The 22,276-nt window shown below is 36.8% G+C and overlaps 1 protein-coding gene across 4 annotated transcripts in view; it reads left to right on the top strand.

Moving 5' to 3' along the window:
* Positions 1-22,276, top strand: part of SLC44A1 (solute carrier family 44 member 1) — a 191,811-nt gene that overhangs the window by 89,373 nt on the left and 80,162 nt on the right. For all 4 annotated transcript variants that reach the window (XM_037798696.1, XM_037798697.1, XM_037798695.1 and 1 more), the window contains exons 4-5: positions 3,499-3,635; positions 15,648-15,741. In XM_037798696.1, the coding sequence (XP_037654624.1) occupies positions 3,499-3,635; positions 15,648-15,741 (231 nt within the window). The remainder of the gene's footprint in view (positions 1-3,498; positions 3,636-15,647; positions 15,742-22,276) is intronic.

Raw genomic sequence — 22,276 nt, 5'->3', positions numbered from 1 at the left:
AGCTATTCAAGTTGTGAAGTGTTTTTGTCTCTTGGTTCTCTTCTTTCTTTCATTCCCACTTAAGGTATTCATTCCAGCTCCTCTAAAGGAGGTAAAACTTAAGCAAGCTATTTTTAACTTATGAATAGGTCAAGTAAGAGAGTCACTGAGGATAGCAACAACAAAGCTTCCTTTTAACTTAAGCTCATGGGTTGTGTGTGACAGTGGTTCTCGACCCTGGAGGGAAGGGGACGGGCAAGATGTGTGGTGAGACTGGCCCAGAGCCTTTTTGAAATTCATATTGACCAATCCCTCCTTGCAACCATTTGCCTGGACGCAGAGGGAAGGTCGGCAGAGTATTTCAAGAACGCTTTCTAGAATGCTTTGTAACCCTTTGCCCCTTGTCTCTTGCCCTCTCAGCTGAAAACAAGTCATCTGTAGATTTCAGTTACAGGAATCTGGTTTCCAATGCCCTGCTTATTTGAGAACTGGTTTTCTTTCACTGTCAAACATTTAAATTAATGCATTAAAGTTCATTTTGTTCAAAAGTGAAAATGGAAACTAATGTAAGAATATTTATCTGGCTAACAGCATTGTCAAATTGAACAGTAAGAAAGTACAGTTTTAATTCATCATACATTTGTTGGATTCAGGCACCTTTCCTACTCTGTACATCCTCGGTTAAATACCAGTTGGTTAAGATGTAATTATTTATAAATATGTTGCCATAGGTTGGATGAACTTCAGAATGCTGGAAATGGAATATTCTGAGTTAATACAGGACAGTTAAAATTATTAATGATATTTGTAGGAAATACTTCGAGAACAGGGCAGAATGAAAATAGAGTGAAACTCGGAATCAGAAAGACGGCTTGAATTCCTGGTCTTGCGGCTGGCAGGTAGCCCTTCCAGGCCTCCGTTTTGTCGTCGGTGGAGCAGTGATGACCCTGCTTCCCAGAGTTGTCACAAGGATCAAACAAGGTCGCAAATGTGCGCCTCGCACCCAAACACCCAGTAGCTGTTCCTGGCTTCGGAACCTAAGCTTCTAAATTATTTTTAACATTGTGTTTGTGTGTGCACATGCACGTGTGTATTTGAATATGTGAAATGAAGACAGAATGAAATGGAATATGTTCTTAGACCGTGGAGTAGGTGACCGTTTTGAGTGTGATGGTCTGTGTGGATGTTGGGATGTATTTCTTGAGAATACCATTTAAAATTACTTTTTAAATTTTGTTGAAGTCGATTTTTCCGAACCATATACACAGGCTAAAAAATATGCAGTGTTAGTCCTAGCGTTTTAGTTGTAGAATTCTTCTCGCCACACTACTCTCATTTTCTTGTCGCTAGACCTGTTCTGGAGGCGCACTTAGCTCTTATTAAGGCTTGTGATCTAACAGTCCTAAATACCCATACCCCTACACAGATTCGCCTTCTAAATAAAAGCTAAATATTAGTACTGTCATCTGTTTTATGCCCGTATCAGAAACTGTTGAGTTCAGAGCATTACTATCAAGTATGAGATTTGTGAAAGGCAAATACATTTTCATGATGATGATGAATAGTGAATTTCTGGCTATATTCTGTAAGGTGCTTTATGTATATATATTATTGATAACCTTACAACAACCTGTAAATAGGTGGTGTGCAGTTTTACAGATAAGGAAACAGACTCAGAAGCTAAATCTATTCCCAAGGTCAGAGAACTATTAGGAGAGAGAACTGGAAGGCAGGCTCTGGTTAGTTTGACTAAAGTGTGGTCTGAGGCCACTGCCCAGTCACCAGGGTAAATCAAGGGAGTGTGTTTTGAAGTATAAAAAAGAGTAATTAATATATAATGAAATTTATATAAATATATATTTATATTTATTATATATATTAAAATTTATTTATATATTATATATATATAAATATATATATTTATATATTTAGATGCTGGGGTGTTGGAATAGCTGGAAGGAAGTAAATGGTGGAACCATAGCCTATAGCATCCCTGGGGACTTGCTGTATAGCTACTGGTTGAATTGTGCTTTGAAAGTCTCCACCTTTTTGTATGTACCCTGTATTTCATAATAAGTAAAAAACTGAAACTGTGGAACTGTAACCCATAACAGTTTTTGAAGTTGCCTATGTAACTGTTGAGCTCCAGCTCTTTGTCAACAACACAGAAGCTGCCTGTGAATCCCACTTCCAAGCCACATAATTTTAGAATCCCCACATTCTGCCTGGCTTCTTTTCTTGCCTTTTTTCTGTGTATAAAATCAGTAGTTTTGGAGTCACTAAGAGGATGGCATTTCTTTTTTTAGTTTACTGGTTTATAGCTTTATACCTGACCTTCACGTCAGGTTCTTGGTCCCCTGGCTCGACTGAAGTGTGCAGTGTTGCTCCCCTACAAAGGCCTTATATTGTCCACCCCAGCACATGTTGACACTGCTTTTCAGTTTTCCCCCTAATTCTTATATTTGGTTTATTTCCTGTTCCAAATTTGAATCATACTCTGCATTGCAATAGAATTTGACAATGTGGAAAAGGCTATTGACAGATAAATGGTTTTATAAAACTTTCCATGGACGCAGTAGAATTGAACCCAGGGCTGGAGGTTCTTTAACTTCTACTTGGACATCTCCCTCCCTTGACCCGTATTATACTTTGCTGGCTCAGGTAGGGGTGGTTGGCCCTTACTTTTTCTTTGGGTAAATGATGATATCTACAGTCTTGCTCATCTCTTTTATTTTATGATATTAAAAAATAGGTTTTAATGTAATTTTTAATTAATTTTCCCTTTTCAAAATATAAATATATAGGATGCAGAGGGAATAATTTAGACATTGGGATTATTTTGTCTTGTAATTGACTTCAATTAAACAAAGTTTACTGTAATTATCTCAATTCAAAAGTTATCTGTATTCTGGAAAAGGTTTGAGAATTTTGAAAAGCAAAAGAAAATTTCTTGTAATCTAACACTCAGATGATTGCTGCTACAATGTTGTATCTTACTCTAATGTCCATTCAGCTATGTATCTCCAATTTTTAATGTGCAGATATTCATTTAAATTAATTTATTAACTAAAATTTATATATAAACTTCAATTATTATACTATATAATGCTGCAATTATAGTAAACTATATAATGCTATATTGTATATTATATAGCAATATTGTCATCTTTAAGTAATTTTGTGGTACAAGTGAAATTTGACAAAAGTACACTGAATAAATTATTTTGAGAAAACAAACATATGATTCTGATTATAAAAATCTCTATGTGTACATTACAAAGATTTAAATATTAGAAAAACAGATAATGAGAATTGAAAGCCCTACCATCCCCCTCATTCCCACAGTTAAGAGTATATTTAGAAGCCATTATTTTAGAAATTCATCCATGATTAGATTCGTGATATTTTTATTGTGAAAGGAGTATGGAATAAATGTTCTTTGCTTGTAGGCTCAAATACAAGGTGAACCAGAATATATTTTGTCAAAATAATATCCCAATTTCTTTCTCCACGCTTTAGGTATGTATTCTTTTTGGATCCATGCAATCTGGACTTGATAAACCGGAAGATCAAGTCTGTAGCACTGTGTGTAGCAGCATGTCCACGACAAGAACTGAAAACCCTGAGTGATGTTCAGAAGTTTGCAGAGATGAATGGTGAGAAATGAGGCCACACAAACCTGTGCCCCAGTTACCTACTCTCACTGTCACGTTCCAGTATAAATTTGTCATAGCAGTAAATAAACCACCCATGAACTTTAAAAAGAAAAAGAGAATTGAAAGTAATTTTGCACTTCTTTGATAAAAAATATATGGTCACCTAGGGAGCTTGTTAAAACTCCAGATTCCTGAACCCCACCAAGGGAGATTCTGATGGAGTAGGTCTTTGGGCTCTGGAAATTCGTATTTTTTACAAATGCCTCATGATTTTGATGTCGCCTGTTGAGTATTTTGGAATGACTAGACCACTTACGTAAAATCTGGGTTTTTCTCCCACTCCCCAAGTATTGATTAAAAGTATTTAACTTTATATTTTATTTCTATCCCTGTTTAGCAACATAATATATGTATATCATAGGAAATTTGAGAAGTTCAGAGAAAACATAAAGAAGTAGAAAGCAAAATTCCAACATCAGTTCTTTTTCATTGTGTTGGTGTATATATGTTTTTCTGTTCTGCTTTTTTAAAAATTTAACCTTGTGCCATAACCATTTTTCTAAGAATAAAGTTTTAAGAAACTTTGAGGCTAATCTTTGAGAATGAGATGAGGAAACCAATATGGTCAGTTTCCTGGAATCTTGGGACTTCTAATCTCAGGTGCAGCCCTCAGCTCCATATCGCTCTCCTCAGCTCTCTTCTGAGAACTTTTTTTTAAAACCACTTTTGGGGGAGGAGAGTGGACCCACATACTGATGACCCCTTAAGCCCATGAATTTGCACATACATGTGATTTCATATTTATGTTTTTGTTTGGGACTCCTCAGAGCTTCCTCAGTCCTGTCCAAATCCCAGGCTAGTTCTGTCCTTTGCACCAGGGCTAGCTCAAGCATCCACTTGGTATAACTTCTAGCCTGGGGTTGTAGTAACATTCACATGAGTATAGCTCAGGTCTGTCAGATGGGGTGCAGAAGGGTGTCAGAAGACAGAAGGACCCAGCCTTCCAGATGGGCAGTGTTCCTGTCTCACCACTCCATGCCAGCTGCACAAGATAGTGCAAAGAGCTCGGCATTGATTTGGATCTGGATTTCAATTTGGGTTCTGTCGCTGTCTGACTCTTTAACCAGGGGCTCATGGTGTAGCCGCTCTGTGCCTAGATTTCTTCATCTGAAAGACTGTGGGTAAAAATAATACCTCCCCCATAGACTGTTGTTAGAACTTTTAAATGTGTTGCACGAAGAATCGTGGGCACTTGGTGGGCACTGAATTAAGAGGTGCCAACTTCTCTTTGAGTTCTCATTTTCTTTTCCTGCATGATATCTTCACATGTGTTGGCTTGCTGAGCCTTACACCAGAACTATAATCCTGGTCACTACCAGTTTTCATAGGGAGGGGTGAGTTACTCCTTAAGAATTTTCCCCAAATCTTAGACACCATGAGCACAAATAGTATCCTCTGATGGGTGGGATAGATGAATAAATTTATGCATAGGAATAAAGATGAATAAATTTTATTTCAACAGTGGGTAAGAGTCTAGGCTCTGGAGTTAGATTGTCTGGGTTCAAATGTTGGTCCCACTACTTAATACCTGTGAGACTGTGGGCAAGTTCCTTGACCTTTCCATGCCTCAGTTTCCCCATCTATGAAATAGGGATAATAACTGTACCTAAACTACCCCATAGATTGTTATGAGGAGATAATACATGCAATAATTAGAACAGAGTCCAGCAAATACTAAGTTGCTCAATGAAATTGTTGGCTATGCTATTATTACTATTCATTAGACTATTCCACCAGTGGGATGACAGCCTTCCTGCCTCGAGTCCTGCTCGACTCCCAGCTCCCTTACAGTCTGCTACCACATTATTATTTATTCCTAGAGCTTCAGTCACATTGATCCCTTGCTCAGAAATCATTGGTAGTAAAAGAATAAACATCTATATGTCTTACCCTGGCATTCAAAGCTCTGATTTAGTCTTGAATTACCTTCCAAACTGATCTACTACTCCTAATTGCTGCCGTAGGCTCTGGGGGCTTAGAATTATTTGTTATTCCCTGTACATGATGCTACCAACACTTGGCTGTGCTCCACACAATCCTCTTTGTTCCAAGTACCCCTTTGATCTTCCTGTTTGTCTGAATCCTTCCCATTCTCCAAGTCCCGTATTCCAAATCTATGCTGTCTGTTAACAGTAGATGTTAGCTGCAGAGAGCTATTTAGATTCAAGTTACATAAAATTATAAATTCAGTTCTTCGTTTGTACTAGTCACATTTCAAGTGCTCAGTAGCTACATGTGTGGTGCTAATGGCCACCATATTGGGCAGTGCAAATATAAAACATCTCCATCATTGCAGAAAGTTCTAGTGGACAACAGCATTCCACATACTACCTACCCCTTTAAAGCCTACTTCAATGGGCCTCAACTCCCATGTTACTTTACTCTTTATCACTTTCCAGCTTAAATCCTATTATTTAGTGTAGATATCTTACCTCTCTTGCTTAAGGGCAGGCAGCTTATCCTTTATAGCTTTTGTGCGTAAAGGGTCGATGGAATGCATTCTCCTATAAGGACACATTTGTTCTCTGTTTATTTTCTAACTCTCTCCCCACTGCCCTGATCTCCCAATTACATCTGACCTGGGCATTCTGTAAATGAATTACACATATCTAATAGGAAGCCCTAGCCTTGGACTTCCCTGAGTTCAGTGACTGATAACTGGGGATGTCCCTGGCAGGGACGCTGGAAGCTATGCCTGAATCTGTTACCAGATATGTTGATTTCAGTTTGGAACCTGAGGCTACCAAGTGAGAGCAGCTCTCGAACTGGCCAATGAGTCTTCATCCCTTGCACCTCAACTGTCATCTGGACGGCTGAATGGCCTGCTGCAGTGACCCACTGAGGAGCAGTGCCCGGGGCTGCCCTCCTGATGTACCGTTTCCGGGCCAGCAAGCGTCTTCCTCAGTGACTGTGCTCCCGAGCGTGACCTCTCCAGGTCTTGTGGATCTGAATGTCTAGTTAGAATCCCTGGTAGCTGTTGAAGCTTTGTATTTCCCACAGTGCCTTGCACAAAGTAGGTGTTCTAGAAGTGTTAATGAATAAATTTTATTTCAGAAGCAGCCTTCTTAAATGGGTGCCTAGCTACAGACACCCTTAGGCTTTTTGAGCCAGCTGTGTATAAAATAAGACAACAAAACACAAAAAGGATAATAACAACATCAAGGAGCATAGCAATAGAGCAAGGAGATACAGGACTTTACAAAGACAAACAGAAAAATTATAAAATATGTGTCTATAAAATTAAAGGGAACTGTAACCCATAACATTCTTTGAAATTTACTCTCTACTTAAATTGCACTTGGAAAGTTATTACTTCTATGTAAATATGTTATATTCCACAATAAAAAAAAATTAAAGGGGCGAGAGGAAATCTCTGGTGTAGAAACCTAAACACCTTATTCTGATAATCCTAAATTGGAATTTCTGAAAATAACCTATAATGTTCTTTGAATTGGTGACTTACAACTGGATCTGGTAAATTTAATTCCCTGTATTCTTAAATTCCTTCTGTAAAGTTTTCTCTTCCTCCCTTTCTCTATCATCTTACCTCCTGCACCATGATATTCACATATTATAATGTCAGATAGGAACTATGGATATTCATTTGCATATGAGATGTGCCAAATTTTCCAATATCTCCCTTGTCATCACCAAAAGAATTCTTTTTCTGCTTTTTGCATTATCTTTTCCCCCCTTTTGTCTTTTTAAGTTTTCCTTTTCATCAGTTGAGGTTCAAGTTGATTCAGAAGGAGCACATAATTTTTATTGGTTTTCTGTATCTGTGTGTTATTACAGCTATATTTCAGTTGGAAAATACATAGTCTCTTTGACCTCATGTATATAGAGCTCACTCATTAATTTCAGGGATGATTATCTTCAAGAGAGAATTTAGGTTTAAGTGGGAAATTTTCAAATTTGTATGACAGAATTGTTAAAGGTTCATGAAAAAGAAGGAACTTGTTCAACAAATTAATAAATTCTTTAAATGCTAATTTTAAACATTATTTAAAAATGCAAGGTAAAATATTTTTCTTACCTGAATCAAAAGATAATGTAAATCTTTCTAAAGAATTTTAAATTTCCATGACAACATTTGAAAGTTTTTTTGTTGTTTTTTGTTTTTGCATTTGCAATCATCCATTTATGTGAACTTTTATTACCTTCACAAATAATTTAAAATCTTTATAAGGGGAAGTTCTTGGTTCCTGTAGTCGTGTTTTAAAGAAATGCATTTGTTGGACAAGTAATGTATTTCACCAACTCTTTTCTTCTTTTATGACAAGAAAGAGGAATTGTTTCTTTGGACACTTAGAACTTGTGGAAAGCCTCTATAAGTTCTATCTGACTAGAATAGAGGACTTGAAGGTAATAATTGGAAATTAGATTATTATATGGAGATGGTGCCATATTGCAAAGGGTTTTGAGAGGCAAGCAGAATAATTTGGGTGAATATAAAAGAATAAGTTCTAGTGTGAGTTGGGTGGTCGGCATACAAATGTACACTTTATTATTGTTCATAATCTATATATGACACAAATATCATAAATACGTGATGCTTGAGAATAAAACAATTTTAAAATTGCCTTAAAATATTAAAATTGCCAAATGCCCTGGGGACTCAGTATTAAACACCTCTGATCCTCTGTTTGTTTATTCATCTTCCCATGGTGGCGTGTGAGTTTCCTGGGGGAAGGATCATGCTCTATTCATCTCTGAAAATCCAGGCTGTAATATAGGACCTCATACAGTAAATACAAAATTTTTTCTTGAAAGAACAATGGACCAGATTTCCAATTTCATCTCTAAATGCCACTTCATTCTTTCTCATTCTCTCAACACACTGTATTCTTTGCTCAATTCCACATCCACGCGAGTTGCCACCAGCAGGTAAATTGTTTAGCTTTTGTCTAACCAGAAATGCTGTGAATTAGTTCTTTTTATTCCTCTCTAAATAATTCATTTTCTTCATTCGTTTCTCGCTCCCATACATACTCTCAGGTGATTACTCATGCCTTTTCTTCTGCTAAGCCCTCATGTTCTTCCTCTTTCCTAACCTTATGCCCTACAGAGAAAATTGGAACCATCTGGTGAAAGCTCTCATCTGAGTTCTTATTTTCAGCAGGGCACGAATTCCATCTTGACTCTCACTTTCCTTCCTTCAGTTTCCAGTGAACAGGTTTCTTTCCTCCTGTAGTATCATTATTTTTGAAAATTCAGATAATGCATACATTTGGCGGGGGTGATGGTGAGGGGTGGAGGTGGGGGTTGGGGGATGGGTAGGGAGAGAAATCCCCCTCTTTCTGCAGCTAACCAGCTTTGTATGGGATTTTCATCTCAACCCAGCCAGACAGTGAGAGGTGAGGAAGGGAAAGGAAGGTATAGCCCCATCAGCCAGTTCTTTCTACCCCTCTCTCACCCATCTAATTCCCACCCTTACCACTGTCTTTGGCCCACAGTCCACCCTTCATTTCCCTTCACGGCCCCCATCATTGACATGTTAAGTATCGCATCTGAGTCTCAGTAGACAAGCGATACTTAAGCCCTGAGTTTTGTTTTCTCCTACCATTTATTGGTGCCTGCTGGGGGCCCTGTGCTGTGCCAGATGCTTTGGGTGTCATTTCATTCTTTCCACTTGCCATCTAAATTCTAAACAGCTGATTTAGAGATGAGCATAACCTGGGAGTAAATTAGGGGCTGACTGCATGTTCTTAATTCTTGCTAATATTTTGTATGGGATACTTACTACCTTTTGCATTACTCTTACCAAACTGTTTTGTAATACAGATTTTGACTTTCCTAACACAGTAGTAAACTCTGGAAGAAATCTGTTTTCCTCTTTTTATGTACCGTTTATAGCATGTGAAAAAGCACTCCCATTTGAGTGTGCTTCTTCATTGTATTGTATTTTTTTTAAGATTAAATTCAGTTTTATTGAGATATGTTCACACACTATACAGTCATCCATGGTGCACAATCATCCGTCCACAGTACCATCACATAGTCATGCATTCATCACCCCAATCCATCCCTGAACACTAGAAAGAATCAGAACAAGAACAAAGCATAAAAGTAAAAAAGAACACCTGAATCATCCCCCCCATCCCACCCCATTTTTCATTTAGTTTTTGTCTGCATTTCTCTACCCATCCATCCATACACTGGACAAAGGGAGTACAATCCACAAGGTCTTCACAATCACACCGTCACGCCTTGTAAGCTACTTTGTCGTACACTCGTCTCCAAGAGTCAAGGCTACTGGGTTGGAGTTTGATAGTTTCAGGTATTTACTTCTAGCTATTCCAATACATTAAAACCTAAAGAGGGTTATCTATATAGTGTGTAAGAATGCCCACCGTAGTGACCTCTCAACTCCATTTGAAATCTCTCAGCCACCGAAGCCTCACTTCATTTCATCTCGCATCCCCTTTTTGGTCAAGAAGATGTTCTCAATCCTACAGTGCCGGGTCCAGATTCATCCCCGGGAGTCATATCCTGTGCTGCCAGGGAGACTTACTCTCCTGGAAGTCAGGTCCCACGTAGTGGGGAGGGCAGTGAGTTCCATTGTATTGTATTTGTATAAATTCAAGGAGCTTTCTGACTTGCCATTTGGAGCATATTAACATTTTGAGTAGAGCCACGCATCTATGGTGCTTTCTCAATGATCACTGTTTTGCCCTTTAAGACCTTGAAAGATTAAGTGATCCATTCAGATAACTTTTGCTATTTATAAATAATAGTAAGCCATTATTTAGTTGTTAGGAGGGTGTCTTGGTTTAGAGTTAATATCAACAGATGGTCAGTACACTGCACTCTTTCTTACCAGTCAGTAACAATACAACTTGAACCAAAGTTAGTATGGATTTTTTTGGCATAGTGAATCAAAATTATTTGCAAATGAGCAAAATGATCAACCTTAGCAACTGTTTTAATTGCCTCCAAGACAGAGAACAGCAAGGGAAGCTTGATTGTTAAAAAGTAAAAACAAAACCTTACAGTCAATAATACAATTTAAACTAATTCCTTCATTCAATAAATACTTAATGAGCATCCCCTAAGCATACAAAATGCAGTCCCCCACATTCGTAGGATGCATTGTAGGATGCATCTCTACTCCATCTAGTAGAGAGTCAAACGTCTCTGTCCTCTACAACACCTAGTAGAAGTCTTGCACATAAATGTTCAAAAATTAATTTACTCAGCAAATACGTCTTATATGCCTAGTTTGTGTGCCAGTATTGGTTGACTGGATATTGTACAAGCTGGTTAATTTCTGCAGATGGGCGCTTCTTGGGAATAGCAAATATGTCCATATTATTCATGGGTTATTCGAAATTAAAATTGGAAAATTGTCTTGCATTCCTTCAGGATATAAATAGATAACTCCTTCCCAATTAGAGAGAGAGGTTAAATTTACTGGTCTTCACAAGGCAACATAGATTTCTTTCATAACGAAAATTGCCCTTCATTGAGAGATTTTCTTTTTATTAACTGCATATTTCTATATCACATTTTATGGACTTTTTTTCTCTTAATTTTAATGTATCATACAATGATGGTAAATTAAATAAAATTTTAAAGCAAAAAAAATTAGGCCACAACATACCAACTTTTTGTTTTTATGTTTTTTTTTTTTTTAAATTAGTGTTTTAGAACAATGGTTCTCAAGTGGGGGGTGATATCTGCCTCCCGAGAGACATTTGATGTGTCTGAAAATAGATTTGATTGTCACAGAAAAGGGAATCTATTGGCATCTAGTGGATAAAGGCCACTAATGCTGCTAAACATCCTGTAATGCCCAGGACAGCCTCCTATGACAAAGAATGATCCAGCCCAAAATGCTAATTGTATCCAAGTTAAGAAACCCTGCTGTAAATAGTATACTTTGTAGTAATGGTGAAAAGCATTTGAACATTATATTATAACATGTAACACCAAAATATAAGAGATTAAAAACAGGTATTTCATAACTTTTTTTTTCTAATCAGGAGTGTGCCAGTTTGGATGTATTATGTCCCCAAAATGCCATGTTCTTTAATGTAATCTTGTGGTGGCAGATGTATTAGTGTTGATTAGGTTGGCATCCTTTGATTGAGTGTTTCCATGGAGATGTGACTCAATCAATGGTGGGCGAGTCCTTTGATTAGATTATTCCCATGGAGTTATGGACCCCACCCATTCAGGGTGGGTCTTAATTTAATCGCTGGAGTCCTGTAAAAGAGCTCACAAACAGAAGGAGTGGAGAGCAGCTGAGAGGGACATTTTGGAGAGCAGCCAGGAGAGACATTTTGGGCACAGCCATTGAAAGTAACCTTCTGCTAGTCCAGAGTTTGCATGGGAGAAATTAAGAGAACATCGCCAGATGCCTAGAGAGAAACATCCTGAGAGAAAGCCATTTTGAAATCAGAACACCAGAGCAGACACCAGACACTGCCTTCCCAGCTGACAGAGGTTTTCCGGACGCCATTGCTGTTCTCTGATGAAGGTACCCTATTGTTGATGCCTGTGTTTTGACACTTTTATGGCCTTAGGACTATAACTTTGTAAACAAACAAACAAAAAACCCTTTATAAAAGCCAGTCCATTTCTGGTATTTTGCATAACAGCAGCATTAGCAAACCAGAACAAGGAGGTACATTTTATTTAGCAGATGTCTTTTGGGTGCCATCTAGCAGCCAGAAAATGGGAGTTCCGGACATTTGAAGGCATAAGCTCTTGGTTCTGAAAGTGTTCCCATTCTAAAAATAGAGATGATGTATAAACAAAAAATTGCAAAATAACCTAAGTTTTATAATAGACATAAGCAGTCAATAGCTTTGTTTGGGTGGGTCAGAGAGGCTTGACTGAGGAGGTGAAACTTGAGTAGGTTGTAGAAATTCTGCTCAAACTTGACCACTCTTCCCGATCTTAGTAGGAAAGGACAGCCCAAGCAGAGGGAACAGCAGGTGCAAAGCCTTGAAGCTTGTTGAGCAGCAGGAACGTAACCAGGAAGTTCTTGGTTAGAAAATACACAGGAGGCGGCAGAGCAGAGTTGGAGAGTGGGTGGTGGAAGTGATTTTTCTCCAACATATTGTTTTCAAGGTATCTGTAGGACATATGTTTTTTCCCAGGAGCTTATTGACTACTTATCTGATTATGATTATTAGTAACGATCCAAAAGAAGCACTTTGGTGGGAGTAAAGAATTCTAATTTCACCAGCAATTGCTTATGAGGCCTTGGAAGTATTACTGTTTTTCAGCTATAATGTTGGGAGTGTGGTGATGGAAACACACCTTGTAGGGGAGTTGTTATAACTGATATTGAACTAAAGGATAAATAATTGAATATTATAAGGTATTTGAAAAATTGTAGTACTTAAACCTTCTGGAGGGTGACAGCAACCTTTTACCAAGATAAACATTTATATAACCGAGTTAAGTTCCTAAGTTCACTCATTTCATTGGCCTTTGGATAACACTGACTGAGTTTCATGGTTTGCCTCTGGTGTGGCTTTAGATAAGCTTTAGTTTTTGTTTTAGACTTTTCATTACTCAAGTATGGTTTTTATATGTTCTTTGAATTTGAAGAAACAACCCTGTCTTTATTTGTCTTTATTTATTCCAAAACCTCTCATGCCAAGTATTGTTTATACTTCCACCGTAAAAAATTAAGATAGATCCAACCTTAAAAATGTTCACTGAAAATGCGTTCGATCATAAATATGAAAAGAAAAACATTGAAAAATGGTTGCTCTGACTGTGTTTGAATTTCTTCACTCAGGCTTCCCTGCCCATCCACCCCTTGAGCAGGGAGCAGCAAAAGCCTTTTTAGGATGGTTACTACTGACACACTGTAAAGATCTTTTTCCTTTAATCTGTTTAGTACAGGGTCTGTTTAGTCCTGGCCTCTATCCCAGAACACCATCAGCGACAAGGCTATTATCCTTTCATGGAGTGTTATCCTGGGAAAGTATTTATAAAATTGAACCCAGTTGCACCTGCTGAACTCCTTTTTTAAATGAAGAAAGGGCAGGGATGGAGGTTTGTTTTACTGAATTCAGATGAAGCGTTGTGTTTGACGGCACTAACACAAGTGCTTTTTAGTTAGGGCCTTTTATATTGTGCAAATCGATTCCATCATGGACTCTGAAATAAGTTGGTGATTCAGATCAAGAGTTGCTGATCACGTGAGTGAGCTGCAGTCATTGGCACAATTGCTATTTTTTTGTTAGCAGTTCCATAATAGGAACTCTGTTCATATTCTCTCTATTCCAGATGAGAATCTCAAATGTTTACTTGCCACTGCTCTCATTTTCACCAGCACTGCTATAAATAGAATCCAGTAGCATTATGTTCAAACACAAAAGACAATTTTAGAAGAATTAAATATTTAAAATTCATGTTTAACTTAAAAAAAAAGTAATTAAAATGTAAAAAAAATGGTCAAAAAGCAATTTAAAAAACTTCACCTCCTGTTGAGTCTATCTTAAGCTGAAGAGGCTTGAAGAGCAGTGCCATGAAGATTTCAAGTATCTCTTAAAATTTTGCATTGTCAAATTACTTGAATTATCTTTATACAAAATAGATGCTACGTGTATTTATGTCATTACACTATTATGGCCCACATATTTAAATACTTAGGAGGTTGGTTGCAGGTTTGGGGCAGCATTACTGAATTCAATGTTGATTTGTAACTTTCTAAAAATTCTTTTGATTGGTAGGACAAGTTATAGGTGAAATAAATTAACTTCCAATTTTTTTGTACCAACAAATCAAGCTATTTTCTTTCTCTATAATTCCCTCTAGTTCCTTTGCATATGCTCACTTGGCTTTTCCATAATTAATTCACTGTTGAAGTCTGCTGTTTTCATTTCACATTCTATTTGAAGCTTTTTTTCATGGTGCTACAATATAAAAATCTATTTTTTTTCAATGCGCTACAATATGAAAGTCCATGATTGCTATCATACAAATGCAAAGCTAGTCTGTGTTTGTATTATTTCTTTATTCATAATAAAGTGCTTGACGAAATTAGTAATCTGATATAACTTAGGTTAATCAAGTATAAACAGTTTACATGGCTAAGAGGTGATATAGTGTAGTAGATCTTCAGCAAAATTAGAACTGGAGCCTGGAGCTCCTCCATCAAGAATATCTGTTGTACAATGACCTTTGCAGTTTTCTAGTTGCTATATTGCAAAATTAGCCGACGAGTAATAAGACTAATGAAGGATTTGGGGGACTATATCTACCTGAATTTTAGATATTATTTAGTTATATATGAACTATCTATTCAGATGGTGGTCTGCGTATTCAATCTGGGATTGAATTTAAACTGTTAAATTATCTGAAAACTGGGAATTGCTTTATCAATTTATCAATTGTATCAATTTGTTCAGTTTATTTCCAGTCGTAATGTATTACCTGAATGCTTATGTGCTGTATGCAGTAATTTTAAGTATATAGTAATGGAAAGAAGCAGCATAGATTGTTGAGCATGGACTTTGTGGTCAAAGAGATCTGGGTTTTAATCCTAGCTGTACTACCACTTACTAGTCATGTTATCTTGGGCAAGTTACTTATCTTATATCTTAGCCTCTGTTTCCTGCTCTGTCAAATGGGCTTAATAACACCTGCCTTATAGAGCTGTAGTAAAGAACATAACGTATGTTATCTTGTATAGGGACTGGCATATGGCAGACACTCAATAAAGGTGGTTCTGGTACTTTTTTGTTGTAATTACCCTTAATATTATTAATTAAAATTTGTACATAAATTCCTGGTAAAGAGCCAGTTTTAAATGATTGAGGACTGATAATATAGACAAATTCAGATTCTTAATTCTAGAATGTTTAAAAATTACATATCCTAAGTTAATATTAGCATATAAAATAGAATTAAAATAAATCACTAAGTGAACTTTTTCAGCCTCTGCTCTGCTCTGCCATATGTAATATGTAACTTTTCTTTCGACAGGTTCAGCACTATGTAGCTACAACCTAAAGCCTTCTGAATACACTACATCTCCAAAAGCTTCTGTTCTTTGCCCAAAACTACCAGTTCCAGCAAGGTAAATTTTATTGTAATGATTGTTAACTTGTGATCATGGTGGGGGGGGGTAGTATGGATTAGGTAAATTTTAAACTCTGAATAGTATTCTGAAAAAGTAGTCACTTGTTGATACCTGTTGCCCAGGTCCAGTGCTTTTCCAGCAAAGTTTAAAAACTGGAATAACCATGACAACATGTAATTCATATGTTACACACAGACATGCATATACACATACACACACTACTTTTCTCACTTTCAGATACCTTAAATCTTTTTTGTGGTTCACATTTTATTTTTTCGTATCATAATTTTTAAGTACACAAAATTGCTACCTTAAAAAAAATTGCTAACTCATTATAAAGTCTGCAGTGAGCTTAGAAGTTGAGTCTCACAGTCTCCAAAGATTCTTTGAAGTTGATCCTGCTAATACTTACTGGGATTATTTTTTAATTTGCTTTGTAAATGTAAAACTTCGACAATGATTATTCTTCATGGTTCATTTCAGGTTATATCCTTTGGGTGGTTCTCTGTAGTATGCTATTTGCCACATCTTATCCAAAGTTTTATTCAACAAATGTTTGTTATTAAGCACCTACTGTGTGTTAAGGATATACAGATGAACCAAGAAATGTTCTTTGTTGGGAAGGATCTCACGGTAATTATAAGGAAGCAAATTTTTAAGTGATAGATATTTTTAAATTACATAAATTTTCAAGTATTTATAATATATTCTCAGAGTTAGGTGTATGGAACTTGAGAAACATAGTGCATATCGTGAAGCCAGTTCTATTTTATTTCTGTACATTTTAGTGAGCTATTGGGTGAAAATTTCTTAGAGGCTTGTGACTGCTTTCCTTTGGATTGCTTATGGATGTAACTTGTGCTTTATTAACTTGAAGCTGAAATTTTCTGTTAAAAATGTAGAAAAAGGATGTATCAGTTAAATTGACTTCGAGTTCTTCTAGTCTTGCCAAGTTACTGTTGAAAATTGGAATATAAAGCCTACAGACTTAAAAATAAAGGAACTATTTTAAAAGATGCTAAGTGAGAGGCACCTACAGATTATGATGTTAGACCAACAGGTAAGGAGAGTACATTCATAGAAATTGAGAATGTTAGGGAGGCTGTAATAGTAAAGAAAAGGAAGTCATTGGAGACAATTTATCAATAGAGAAACAAGAAAACCTCTGTACCCTCATCTACCGTCTGTTAAAGACTGTTTAAAATGCACTTTTGAGACTAGAGTCACTCTTTCCAGGCCAAAACAGATAATAAAAGCATAACCAACAAAGTCTAGTGTTGGTGTGAGAATGAAGTTGCTCTGTTCCTGCATAATACAGAGGGAGGCGGAGGGTGGCGGGGGTGTGGGAGGTGGTGAGGGTGGTGAGCCCACCTGCAGATCCTCCCTGCTGCTGCTCCTTCCTGGTTATCCTGGATGCTCCAGTCTTGCTGCCAGCACCACATGCACGTCACTTCTCCCTCATTGCATCCAAAGGGCATTTACCAAAAAACCATAGTGTTAGGGGCATGGGTTTTAGAGCTGACAGACCTGGCTTCTAACAAGGTCATAGCATGTCCCACTAATCTAAGATGAAATGCTGAGCCTGCACCATCTGAAAACTGACTGCCCCTGTGCCATATTTGAGGATCCTCATGTTTTACTTATTTCAGTACCTCACATTCTGAGTACCTTAACCCTTTTATTTGAACTAAGTCTGCTGGAAAGTAAAAGAGAAGAAACAGCTGATGAAGGAAGGCAGATTAGGACCTTGCAAATATTAGTCATTTGGTATTTGGCAAGCTAATCAAAAGGATCAGAGAACAAGAATAAATCCATTTTAATAAAAAGTTTAGGACACCACCCCTTTCCATACCTTGTATTTGAAACAAGTCTCCAAAGTCCAGTAAGATCTGGTCCCTGTCCTTAAGAAATTCATAGTCTTACAGGGACTGTGTTTTTGGTCACTTAATGTTTTATATGTACCAAAGGACTCACACTAGGCAAAACTGGGATGGAGGCAAGTGGCTTAGCACTTGGCTTAAGGAGTATTATTTCTGTTAATTTCTAGAGCTTCTGTTTTTCCCCCAACCTTCCTGGACACCCAGGGACCTCCAGTGGTTGAAGGCAGTGCCTGTTGCAGAGAAAAGCAATCGCAAACTAATTTGCAATGACACACTAGTGACGCATAACAACCCAACAACTGCCATTCCTAAGAGCTTTTGAACTTTAAGAGGAAATGCCTAGAAAGGATCATATTTCATCCAATTCATACCTCTTTATGGGGGAAATGCCAAGCCTGGCAGCAACAGGGGGAATAGCTAGCCCATATATTTGCAATACTAGCTGTTACATATAGCCAGAGAAAGCCGCAATAGTAGAAACAGATTACAAAAATTCGATTTATTCATCAAACGTTTATTTGGGCACCTTCGGATGCCAGAAAGGATACTAGGTGATGGGAAATAGATAATACAAAATGGAGATAAGAAACTAAAAGCCAATTATAAAATGTTACCTACTCAAAATTTTTTTAAATGGAGGTGTTACAGTAAATTAACATTTATAAATCAACTACTGTGGGCTACCCATCATGCTGTTTTTCATGTATCTCATTTAGCCCTCTCAGTGATACTGTCTATAATTATATGATCCTGAATTTGTAGAAGAGAAAATGGAAGCTATGAGAGGTTAATTGTGTAGTTACTCAAGGCAACACAACATACTGTTGGGAATCAGAATTTGAAGCCAGGATCTTGTAGTCTCTAGCATAGTTATTAAAGGAATGAAAGAAGAAAGAAAAGAAATAAAATGAAATGTATGACAAAACTTCATATTGCCATTAAATTTCAGTTCATCTCCTGCCTTTTGTGTGCTATAGAGATATTGCCAGAACTGTTTATTGTTATTCTTTCTTAAATAAAACTTTTAGCTAGGAATCACTTGTAATTGCTTATTTGTAATCTAAGGCTTTAAAATAATTGCATGATGTGCAGACCCCCGCCTTCACTTGTGAAAGTGTACGGACAAGAGCTACCAGGCACTGTTTGTCATCGTACTTTGAGGGAGCTCATTAACTGTGATAGTATGGCAAATAGTATGTTTTCTAAGGTAAGATACAATTTTCCTACGAACAGCTGATTTAGAAAATCTTTAAAAGACTCATTATAAATTCATTTTGTTCTTGTTGACTAATGTTTCAATAATGTGAAACAGCATCAGTTTCTAATGGGACTTCATTGACTTCTTAAAGATCCATGTGGGCTTCACAAGGTAGAAAAACTTACCATTAATAGAATTCTTTATGCTCATCCCCTTAATTAAGAAGCACAGAATGTGTCCATGTAGATTAGACACTAGTGTAGAAACGAACACATACACTAGGTTCTCAGCAGTATTATTTTCTCAGAGGTTATATAAAATCAGCTAATTCCTCTCAATTTAAAATCCATCATATCATATGGGACTTAAATGATAAAATATAAGACAAACATTTCAATGCCATGATTACTTAGATTTTTTAATAAGAAAATAATTCAAGTATCAAAAAAACATGGCTGGTTGAGTTGCTGCTGTTTGGGGGAGGAGCTGATGAGAAAAAGGATCTGGTGCCTTTTACTTTAAAGCTAAGTATTTAATCTCATTTTTGAAAAAAAAATGTCCAACAATTATCTCTTCCTTCATTTGCTTGCCATTTCTGTTATTCATTGCCTCTAAGAGCAAATTTGAACCATCCGCTACACCATGTAGTTAATCAGCTTGTGCTAATTTTATACCTTCAAATTTAGAGCTGTCAGTTTTTTAACTGACATATATTGAATTACAGGGTAAGGAACTGTTGTTATGTTGCTCTAGTTCTTTGAAGGATATTATTAAATACTCTTTACAATTCATCATATGAAAATGACTTGAAAGGGTAAGTTCCGAGCAGGTATTACTCAGCATTTCCTCCTAAACAAGATGAGGGATTAGCATATTGAGAGTATAATTCTTCCTTTTTTCAGATCATCTATCCTCATCCTATTTTTGAAAAGCAGGAGAACACGGAACATACTGTGCATGCTCATCCTAAATAATTTAAAATCATTGATTTATGGATGGGCCCTTTCTTTGTTTTGCTGCTGTTTTTTTAAGATCTGAAGAGACTTGCAGTTTGTTTACTTCTACCCTTTCAGCTAACAGATGGAGAAACTGAGCTACAGAGAGAACATGCAGCTATGCAGTACTAAGAGAGTCACTCAGGATTTCTGCCCCCAGTGCCAGTTTTCTTTCCATTGTTACAGGCTCCACTCTTTCTGGAAATAATGTATATTTCCCTTTGGGTATAAAAATTTACCAGCATCCTGTTAGCATGGAGAGGTAGGTGGGGGTCACCTCTGGATAAAGGATAAAGTTCATCTACAGTTATCCAGCAGGAAAAAAGGAAACAGGAGAGCAGGGCCAAGGAAATCAGTGGACATTAGAAAGAAAAAGGCATTGGTGTGCTTAAGGCAGATATGTTTTGTGTTCAGCGTTGGAGGCAAGTGAGTTAAAAAGAGGCCATATCAGAGATGACAGGATTATAAACAAAGAGAATGAAGATATAGATAATCATGGACCAAGGAGTACTGAAGGATAGAGAGCTAGGCTTTAGTTAAAGTATGGTTGGAAAAGTCATGAGACAGGAAGGGATATTACCTCACAGGCCAGCATCTAGACAGAATCAGGAAAGAAAGAGTTGTAGACCCCAAAACAGAGTTGCCAGCTTTTGCCCCAAATCAGCTCCATTGATTGAGGAACTCACAGTTAACCCTTCTTGATTCTTGCAATATTTCTATCTAAATCTGTTCTCACTTGTAAGTATTATGAAATTTAATATCTTTTTACATCATTAGTGAAACAACTTTGGATCAAAAAATGATGACTTGGCTATATATAATTCACACATTATTCAGAATGCTATGGCTTTCTGCAATTTCTGGTAAACTATCAAATTTTTTGGCATTAGCTTTACATCATTTTGGAGGTACGCACAAATTCCCAGGGATACACAGAGGTGAATCTTTTAAATGCATATTTATGTCATTGCTCAATCTTCATTTTTTAATGTGTTTTACTGAAACAATGACTATTGTCCCACGAGCATTAGCAGCATGGAAGATGTTGCTTATTCTACTCCCAGTGGTGCTCATTTGACATTTACAGAATTATTTAAGGAAAAGCCAATATGTAGTTCATGCATATTCTTATTCGAACATAAATACTATTTTTTGAGGAAGGAAACAAAGATAGTGTTTTGATGCAGGTCACACAGTTGCTTTGCTGACTTGAGAAACTTTGGAACTTGATGTTCAGCCCTGTGAGCTTATCCACTTGACAAAATTTAAGTGCTAATTTGACAAAAATGCAGTGCCAACCAAAAATAAGAAAACATTTATATCATTTCTATTCAAAATGTTATGTTAGTCCAATAGTCCTGTACACAGTTTGAAGATGTGGGATTCTTGTTAGTAATGGGTAAAATTTAACTTAATGTACATATGAGAGCTGTGTGTTCATGCATGGTTAGATTCCCAATAAATCACAACTGAAGGCATATTCCTAGTTCTTGGTTTGAAATCTCTGACTGATTAGATGTATACCATCCTCTCAGAAACTGATCTAGAACCCATTTATAACAAACCAGATTTATAACACAGTTTACACACAGCTCTGTCCCCTCTCAGGTAAAATAACGCTGCAGCCAATAAAAGCCTGATATAACTGATAAAGTAATTGATTATTTTACTTCTTTTATGACACAAATAATCTTGTATAATTGGTAACATATAAAAAGAAAATAGCCCAGAATTCCCCATGATGCTAACAAATCAGATATTTTTCACTTTTTAATATTTTTTCTATTCTCATTCATATGTATATATCTTTTTTACAAAGAAGTAATCCATCCCATTAGATACAAATCTTTGTGTTTCTTCTCCTGTACCTTTACATCATTAGTTTTCATGGTTATTTTAAATAGCTGCATATTACGCTGTATGTTGATGTCTCAGTATGACTAATTTATACGAGAGTTATGAAGCTCATGCTCTAAACTCCTTTATTAATCTAAGGTCTAAACTCCTTTATTAATCTAAGGTCTAAACTCCTTTATTAATCTAAGGTCTAAACTCCTTTATTAATCTAAGGTTTTGTGTGTTCTTCCGATAGAGGAAGCGTTCTATTAATGGTGTCACATTTCAAGCAAGCATGTATTTTTTTTTTTTTTTTTTTTAAATCACCAATGGCAAAAGTTCACTTTCAGTTTAATGAAGTCTATGTGTGTAAGTTTCATCATCTGCCCCTCGATTGATAGTGGTAGAGGCCAAGGCATATCAGTGTTTGGTTTTGCTTTTGGTGGCTTTGTGCGTGTCTGTGTGCGTGTGTGTTTCTTTTCAGAAGGGGAGGGTAATGTCTTCTGTGGAACGTGCACTCCACCCTCTTTGATAAGGCTTGTGGTAAGATCTGCATCACCACCCATTCCAGTCATCTTCCTAGCCTTAAGCTCACAGCTCTTAGCACCCATAACAGTGTGTGG

Source organism: Choloepus didactylus, chromosome 10 (genome assembly GCF_015220235.1).
Source record: "Choloepus didactylus isolate mChoDid1 chromosome 10, mChoDid1.pri, whole genome shotgun sequence".
NCBI classification, from domain to species: Eukaryota; Metazoa; Chordata; class Mammalia; order Pilosa; family Megalonychidae; genus Choloepus; species Choloepus didactylus.
This window is presented reverse-complemented; position numbering and strand designations above follow the sequence as displayed.